Source organism: Rattus norvegicus, chromosome 20 (assembly GCF_021556685.1).
Source record: "Rattus norvegicus strain SHRSP/BbbUtx chromosome 20, alternate assembly SHRSP_T2T, whole genome shotgun sequence".
Taxonomy (NCBI): domain Eukaryota; kingdom Metazoa; phylum Chordata; class Mammalia; order Rodentia; family Muridae; genus Rattus; species Rattus norvegicus.
Window position 1 is genome coordinate 10,881,683 of NC_141553.1, and position 9,273 is coordinate 10,890,955.

Genomic DNA, 9,273 nt, shown 5'->3' on the forward strand with positions numbered 1-9,273 from the left:
TGCCAAACATTCCCTGGATTAAGAAACACTTTGGCAGACCCTACATGGCCTGTTCTTCACGGTCTCTCCCCTCACTGGCCTCCCCCTATCTTCACACAGACCTCACTGTGACCACGATTAAAACTTTCCTGACAAGAATGTCATACTGGACTAGAGCCCATCAGGCCTCATTTTACCCCTGTGAAAACCTTTTTCCAAAGTCCCGTTCTGAGGACCTGGGGACTGTACTTGAAGGTACCTTTTCAGGGAAATTCTTGACAGATACTCTGCAACTTGCCAGGGTTTCATCAGACTGTCAGCCCTATCGCTTCTCGGCCTTTTGGCTAAGATCAAGTGCAGACTGTCAGCCCTTCGTGAGGCACTTTTACTGACATAGTTTTCCACAGCAAACAGACACCTCCAGAATGATTCTGCATCCTACAAGTTTCCCAGAAACAAGCCGTTGCAGAAGCTCAAGGGCTCCAGAACCAGCTCTGGACCACTATTCCAGAGGAGCTGTTAAGTATCTCCGGTACATAGAATAATCCAGTGACCCACAGAGGACGACCACATTCGTTTACCTGGTGAACACTGCTTAAGTCTAGTCAACTCATTTCTACAGTGTGCAGACTGTACACTGCACGACCTGCATTTCCCAACATGCTGAACTGAAATCCATTTGCCTACCGTACCAAATGCTGTTCCTTCTCTTGAATAAACTAATTCTAGGATGCATTTTAACTGTCCCCTAAGTCTACTCCTTCATAAAGCTGCCTTGGCTTCCCCCAGCCAACCCCCTTGGGATTCTGGTGGCCTTTTATAGTTGTGTGGCATCTGTGACACACCTCCCCTTTCACTGTCTCTGTCTTTTTTTACCCCTATTGTGCCCCAAGATTATAACTATCTGGTGTACTTGTCTTTCAAGTAACCACTAGAGGGCCCCCATGGACCAAGATCCTCAAGCTCACAAGATGTTCTAGCAGAATCTAAAATTCCCGATCATCCTGTCCCCTTTCAAGTCACAAGACTCTGGGATATAAGGACAATCTGGACTTGGTATTTCACTCCAGCCTCCACAGGGTTATCAGGCCAGGTAGACAGGCTCCTTCCTCACCATTCCTTGTGCTTCCCTTCCCAAACACCCAGTTGAAGAGGACAGCCTTCCCTGACTGAGGAGGACCATTCTTCAGCCAAACAAGCTCCTTAACCTCTTAAGGCTCTGCTTCTTGAAGCTGGCTCTGCCCAGGACTCGGCTGCCAGCAGCAAATCCTTTACCGTCCTCACTATAATTACAGAAAACTGAAGGGCTCGGTCGCAGTCTCTGTCCTATTAGCTGGCTGGTCTTGGATGATAACTGAAAGCCCCACAGTGCTCTTCCTCTCCCTGTCTCAACTGAGACCTCAACACGATCAACAACCGTGCAGGACTCCTCCCTTCCTGCACTGCCCAGCACTGAAGAGCACTGACAATGTCCACGGGAGTATTTCATATTTACACACTTTCCAACTTGGTAAACTTCAAGTCAAGGCTCTCCCAAGTTCACTGTGTGATAGCATCTGAGCCACAACTGACGCTGCTGGGCTGTGGATCTGCCAGAATGCTCTCTCCAAAAACACTTCCTCCAAGATTCTACAATGCAGGTACCATACAAACCATTCAGAATGATTAAGTCATCTCAAACCTGCCACATCCTTGGAGACTTGGGGGTTGGGGGGAGTAACAGAGTCCTAGGACCTTACTCGGGGCCCAGTATGTAGCCAGGCAAGTGCTCTAATGCTCTTAGATGAGTGCTTTATAGTTCCAGAAAACACAATGAGATGCTAGCCAACATGGAGGACACAGATGTCACAGATGTCCTGCCTCTCCACACTTCTACCATGGCCGATCCTGACCTACAATCCTTCCCTTCACCATCATCTCATGAACCCACCCATCCAGTCAGAGCAAGTCCAGTGGAGCCTAGCAGTTGCCCTGAGGGATACTCTCCATCCCACCAACCCTTCTAACTCTTCTGGATCCTCAGATTCAAACCATCCCCCAATACACACCACTTGATCTGTATTTTAGGATCACTCCAGTTAGGGGTTCCAAGCTCCTCTGACCTCAGCCAATCCCCTCCCGTCCGCCGTGAACATCCCACCTTTACTGCCTTTCTTCTGCTGGCCACAAGTCCTGCGCAAGCAGGAAAGCCACCTGACAAATCCAAACGACCATCCTTACTTACTCCCTTTGTGACTGTCACGTGTCTTTCCTTCTCCTCCTTAAAATAAACAGTGCTCTGCGGGGGATAGAGAGCAGCTCTTTCGGAGGACCTGGGTTCAATTCCCAGCACCTATATAGCAGTTCACAACTGTCAGTAAGTCTAGTAACAGAGGATCCGACACGCCCTTCTAAGTTCCTCAGGCATGGCACACATACATGCATTCAGGCTACATACTCAGACATATAAAATCATAATAATACTTAAAAAAAAAAAAAAGAAAGTGTGCCTTTTCCTCAGTGTTGCCTCTTTAAAAGACACTTAGACAAGGCACTGCTTACCTGCCCAGCTTCTCAGAGGCAGGTCTCATGCTAGCTCAGAATCAAGTTCGGCATGCTATCTGATACCTAGCTCACCCACTCGGGCCCTTGGGAGGCAGAGGCAGGGGGATCTCTGTGAGTGAAAGGCCAGCCTGATCTACATAGAGAATCCCAGGACAGGCAGGGCTACCAAGTGAGACCCTGTCACAAAAAAAAAAAAAAAAGAGAGAGAGAGAGAGAGAGAGAATTCAAGAGCAAAAAGTAGATAAAGGCGCTGTAGAAGGCCATCTCTTCAACCTTGCCTTGCCCAGAAAAGCGGAGGTAGTCAGGGAGGGCCTAAGTTGAAAGTTTACAGTGACCTCCCAGGAAGCAAAGGACACGAGGTGTGCCTAATGCCTAAACAGGGCTCGTGTCTGGGTAGTCAGAGCTACTCTAGGCAAGGCTTACCCGTCAGTACAAAGGCTTCACCGTTTGCTAGCTGCCCTTTGTCCTACGGACAAGGAGCAGCTATTGTAACAGCTTCGCTCCAGTGGTAGAATGATAGAATCAGGCAAAGATGACCAGGCTGGGGACAGTAGACACGGCCTAGAGGAGGCAGGCACAAGGGCCCCACCAAAACAGCAGAGATGACGACAGGCTGATAAAGTCAGAAAGCATCTCCCGAGCTCACTGGCGGTACAGCTCCAAGGCAGGCCAGGGAGAAGCAGCAGAAGGGAATCAGTAGGAGTCAGGCAGAAGAAAGTAAAAATGATCTTGCTAAGTGGAAGGGTGCCCTGCCACTTGTCGGGCTACAGTAGCAGGCCCAGATAGAGCCAGCTGCCAAGTAAACAGGAAACGTTATGTCTCCCATTAATGGGAACGTGTCACGATGTCACTTCGCAGTCATCGAATTCCTTTCCAAAGCTCCCCCACTTTCAAAAGATCTTTTATTTATTTTATGTATATGAGTACACCATAGCTGTCTTCAGACACACCAGAAGAGGGCATCAGATCCCATCACAGATGGTTGTGAGCCACCATGTGGTTGCTGGGAATTGAACTCAGGACCTCTGGAAGAGCAGTCAGTGCTCTTACCCTCTGAGCCATCTCTCCAGCCCGCTCCCCCACTTTCAGAAGGAGAAACCTGACCTGGCCTGAAGAGTGACACACAAACACAGCCTGGCTTCCCGATAGCCTCAAAGGTGCGGGCAAGGTCCGTCCACACAGTGGGCAAGGTCCGTCTACACAGTGTTCTACATTTATTTGAGCGTCACTGTTTATGAGCAAACAAGACCCGGGTCCGCTTCGCACTCAGCCTCTAGTTGCCTCTTTACACAAAGCTCCACCTTGCTCTGAGCCGTCGAAACAGCGCTTAAGGACTTAGGGGGCTGAAGCAGGAATGTCTACTGTTTGAGGCCAGCCTGGGCTGCACAGAGAATTCGAGGTTATCCCAGGATATAGGAAGCCATCTCCAACATAAAACACTGCTTCATTCCCACACCGCCTAAGTCCAAGCCTGTCCCCAGGGCCCGGTGAAGTGCCTCCCATTCCTCTGTACCTGTGGTCATGCACGCCTCAGAGAGACGTAAACCTGATCTAGTCAGACACACACCTGTCCCTGATAAGCTTAGCATGGGCACTTAGAGTCCAAATGATCAAGTGAGAAAAGATGCCAAGTGGGAGTCAGGGAAAGGCGGATGCTGGCTACAGAGATACGTCCAGCAGCCACTCACATCAAAAGGACTAAGGCTGTCTGTGTGCACGAGACTGCCTTGGGGAGGCTACGATGAAATAGGAAGGACTAGGCTGGGCCTCAGGCACCTGCACTGTCTAAGGGCTTCTGAGTAGCAGTTTTCAACCTGTGGGTCACAACCTCTTGAGGGCTGGGGATCAAAAGACCCTTTCACAGGGGTCACCTAAGACGATCAGAAAACAAAGGTATTTGCATTACGATCCATAACAGCAGCAAAATCATAGTTATGAAGTGGCAACGAAACTATTTTAAGTTTGGGGGTCACCACGACATGAGGAACTGTGTCAAAGGGTCGCAGCGTTAGGAAGGATGAGAACTGCTAGTCTTGAGAAAGGTGAATAGGCAAAGGTGACCAAGAGGACATCGCAGAGATAGATGGGGAAGGGACACACAGCCCGGGAAGGCCACGAACCTCAAGTGAACAGCCCCTACAGTCTGACTTTATCAAGTTACCAGATTCATGTGTGGCCTCTAGCCTGCCCTGGGAAGGAGACTGGCGTCTAATCTCTGACAAATGAGATCCTGATACGTTTTCGCAGACCACCGGTTCGTGGCTTTACAGTGAAACAATCAGCCAGCAGGCTAATGCACTCTGTTACCAGGCAGCATTTTCCTTTTCTGGAAATAAATGCACTGACGCTAATTGCTCTCAAAACTTGCCAGCTGAGCATAAGATCAGAATGAAGTGGTTAGAAAGTCAATAACCGGCGACAGGAGGAGTAAGGCCCCCCACGAAGATAGTGACATAGCCAGGGAATGGTGATGGCCCTCTCAAAGGGAGAGTGTGTTATTGAAGCCCAGTAAGAGGTAGACTGTGGAGGAGGCCACTGGGAGGGCACTTGTGGAGCAATGCCACCCAAACACCGGAGTAACAAGAGGGGCAGAGGGCAGGCCAGCACCCCTCCCACCCGGTCCCTCTCTCTTTGCTCAGAGAGGCCTTCCAATTCTAGTCTGTAGGGGGTCTACCTCCCAGAATACAGTACAAGGCAGAAGTTAATGGCTGAGAAAACTCCTGACAGAATAGGACAGGGCTCCGTGTAACCATTAACCGTTTACTCCTTTCTTTTTTTTTAATTTTTAAGTTCACACACATTGGCATTTTGCCTGTAGGCGTGTCTGTGTGAGGATAATGGATGCCCTGGAACTGGAGTCTCACAAACTTCTAACTGCTTCACCCTTCTAACTGAATAGGGCTGGCTAACTGGCAAAGTACACGTGTACAAACTAGAAACCCACATTCCGATCCCTTCTAGCTTACAACTTATGTGGCCTGATTGTCCTCCCCTTCTGAGATCACTGTGCTGCCTGTTTCACAGCTCTCAGGTGAGGCTTGAACTTGGTACATAGGGGAAAATGATCCTGAACTCCCGGTCCTTATACCTCCACCACCTAAGTACTGGATTACAGGCACGGGCACCATCGAGACTGGCTCGGAAACCTACATTCCTCAGTCAAGACACTTTCTTGGTGGGGAAGGAGGTGGGGGCAGCTGAGGACACCTTCGGGATGACAGGACGACACCACACTGGTGTGGGGGAGGGGCTGCAATCGGGACGTAAAGTGAATAAATAAATTACTGGGGAAAAATAAGACACTTCCTTATTTGGACTTACAGCTCAAGACATTACTTGGGCCTCTGGGGCGCACACTATGAGGGCTGGCGGTCCGATGTGACTTGAGAAATTAGCCTTACCCACCGAAAAGCTGATTGGATTGCAGTCCAGTCCCAATTGGGAAAGTGCTTTTGCAAGCTCCAAGTACCTCCCCCCCCAAAAAAAATAATAATAATAACAGGGTCCCGACTGGTATTTGATACATTGTTCAAATGTCAAACATCTGGATAGACAAGTCCTAGCAATCCTGGACTTAGCTCAACACTGAAAGCTGGCGCCCCCTACCCACCTAAAGACAAGAGGGCACACATGAGGGAAAACTCACTTTTTTCTACAATCTTCAACTTCTGGAAGCTTTCCAGTAACTCCCCATTTAGTATTCTGGGTAAGAAGTCCCGGATTTGCATCACTTCCGTCGTCAGCCGCTCCAGGTCCTTCTTTCTGACTTTAACGAATTCTTCCTTAGATTCCATGTGCTAAAGGAACAAGCAGGTCTTAGCATTGTAGCATTTCTCTTCAGATGACTAGAACTAGCAACCCAAATCAACTTTCCTTTTCTTTCCAGACTCTTACATTCATAACTGCCTCACAAATGTGTTTACATCATGTTCGTGTGTGTCTGTGTGTGTGTCTGTGTGTGTGTGTGTGTGTGTGTGTGTGTGTGTTCCAAAGCGCGCGCGCACTGGAGCTTTGATTTGCTTTTTGAGAGGGCGGGTCTCACTGTGTAGCCCTGGCTGTTCTGGAATTCTGCAGACTAGGCAGTGGGCCTGCCTCTGCCTCCCTAGTTCTGGATTACAGGCCTCTTCCACCACCCCTGGCATCTGATGTCCCTTCTGTTACACATATATGGATATAGATGTGTATTCGTGAGTGTGTTTGTGTATACGTGGGCTTTATATACAGAGAGCCTTGCCGGCGGTGGATGAGGGTGGTAATCCACACCCATAGTCCTAGCTTCTCAAGAGACTGAGGCCGAAATATGGCTTTGCCCAAGCGTTGGGAGACCAGCCTGAGCAACACACCAAAATTCTGATTCAGTAAGAACGAATATAGCGGAAGAGGGAATGGAAACACTTAAGAGGAAAAACCAAATATACATTTCTAAAAGCCAAAGAAAATGCCCGCAAGTTAATGTGCCCCAAACTGAACTCCTCCAGGATGGGATCCCTGCGGCTGCTTTTGGCCTCTGCTGTCCCCAAACATTCATGCTACTATACAATGGCGTCCCACTGGAAGTAGGCGTCAACCAGGCCCTCTCGTGAAGGGACACCAGAGGCAGAACCCAGATAAGTGCACGGCTCTGGTTCCCCAGAGCCTCACAGCCTAAAACCTGAGCTACCACTTTTTAACTTGAAGGCCTCCACAGATGACTTGGAACCGCGCCTCGTGTCTCTGGTCTGGCCCACCCTTGCGCGGCTCCCGGCCTGGCCCCTTCAAGGCTACAGGGACATCTTCTCAGGCACAGGAGTCACCCTGAGGGAAGTAAACACCAGTAGCTCCCATATGTGGGGCACACACTGACCCGGCAGGCCTCCTCAGTACCGGAACGCTCGCCCACGATCGCAGCCATAGCCAAGGCCTCAGCTTTGTGCGCCTGCGCAGAGCTCTCTAACACGCGCAAAAAAAGTGCGGGAATCTGAAGATGCCCGACCATACGGAAAGCCGCGAGGTTCAAATCTCGCCAAATTTGCGCTTCACTCTCGGCCCCTGGACCCAGGGATGAGAAGGAACCAGACTCTACTGCGGCTCTTCTCCTTCAGTGTTTCAGACTTGTGACCTGCAAAATGAGGCCTGAGTGTCAAACAGAATCCGTCCTTCCCTGTTTACGGAGAGGATGCTAGAACCAAACCTACAAACTGAAAAACCGCACAGGGAGAACCTCGTCGTCCCTTGGCCAAGTGCTTCTGTGTTAAGGGATGCATTTTCGCATGCACAGAAGAGTTATTTTAGCTAGGTAACTGAGGTTTGAAACTAGATGTAGTGGTACATGCCTATGTCCCAGCACTTGGGTGGTGGACGCTGGAGTTCAAGACCAACTTGCTACACAGCAAGGGAAATCTAGCCTGGGCTACATGGGTGGGGGAGCGGGGTTCAAAATGAAATAACTAAAGCTTGGAAGAATATACTAATCTAATAATTCTCAAATGTTTGATGACCTAGAGTTTTGGATGTCCCTAAAGTAAGCATAACTGTTAAAAGACTTCTTTCATATTGGTTTAGTGTGTTCCCTGCTCGTTCTGGTTTTGTCAACTTGACACAAGTTAAAGCCATGAGAGGAGGGAATCTCAATAAAAAAAAAAAAGTCTCTATAAAATCAGATTGTAGGCAGACCTGTAAGGCATTTTCTTAGTTAATGATTGATGGGGAAGGACCCCACCTGTTGTAGGTAGAGTCAGCCCTGGGCTGGTGGTCCTGGGTTCTATAAGAAAGCAGGCTGACCAAAGAGCAAGGCCGTAAGCAACATCCCTCCATGGCTTCTGCATCAGCTCCCGCCTCCAGGTTCCTGTCTTCTTTGAGGTCCTGTTTGAGATCTGGTCCTGGCTTCCTTTCATGGTGAACAGTAATACGGAAATGGGAGTCCTCCCCAGCTTGCTTTTTGATCCTGGTGTTTCACTGTAGCAATACTCACTACCTACTGCTCAGAACTGTGTGTTTTGAATGCAAGAGGTCTTAAAGACAGAGCCAAGCTCCCTCCCTGTTAGACCCTCAAAATTTTTCCCTCTCCAATGGACATCCCTGCGTCTGACCCAGTCGTTGTGGGTATGGGTTTGCTGACTCCCCATTCAACAAGTTTGCACCCGTCCCAAGATGCGACAGGGAGGCTTGCTCGCTGCAGGAACGGATTGTTCACTACACCGCACCTCTGTAAGTGCCCTTGTTGCTTCAGGGACGGGTTTCTCTCTCTTCTCCAAATCCCGAACCTGTCCTAGAACGCTGCAAGGGTCTCCTCGCCCCCTCTGCACTCGTCCCAGCACATTGGAAGAGGGCCCATTCCCTCTATAATGCTGCGTGCCTGCATCAAGACTCAAGGCACTGTCCTGAGGGGAACGGGGCGCTGAAGGGTGGGAGAGTGGAAGTTGTCCCTGTGCTGTTGTAAGCCTCGGGATGCCAGGATAATGGCCTTCCTTCTGGGTCTCAAGTCTGCTCAGGGAAGCCCGCGGAGTTCACAGACACCGGGTGAATGGAGGTGGCAGGACCGCCGCTTCCCTGACAGACCTTTGTTAGCTGTGGTTAGACTCTAGAACTGCATCAGGTTAGCCGTAGTCGTCCTGCCGGAGGAGATCTGACCCTAACTACCCGCCCAGAACTTGGACCACCCACAGGATATACTTCAGTAGCGGGGCTACGTATCTACTCGCACAGGGGCCACGCGGGCTCCCTGGGCGCGCGGCAAGCGGCGCACCGGTGACGCCATCACCCACGCGCCGC

The 9,273-nt window shown here is 50.0% G+C and overlaps 1 protein-coding gene across 8 annotated transcripts in view; it reads right to left on the bottom strand.

Annotated features, from left to right (window-relative positions):
- Hsf2bp (heat shock transcription factor 2 binding protein) overlaps nt 1–9,233 on the bottom strand; it is an 86,527-nt gene extending 77,294 nt beyond the window's left edge. For 3 of the 8 annotated variants that reach the window (XM_087598110.1, XM_087598104.1, XM_087598105.1), the window contains exons 1-2: nt 9,061–9,233; nt 6,170–6,320 (exon numbers count right to left, since the gene is read on the bottom strand). In XM_087598110.1, coding sequence (XP_087454236.1) covers nt 6,170–6,317 — 148 coding nt within the window. In that variant the 5' untranslated portion in view covers nt 6,318–6,320; nt 9,061–9,233. 8 annotated transcript variants of the gene reach the window in all.
- Nucleotides 9,234–9,273: the final 40 nt, after the last annotated feature.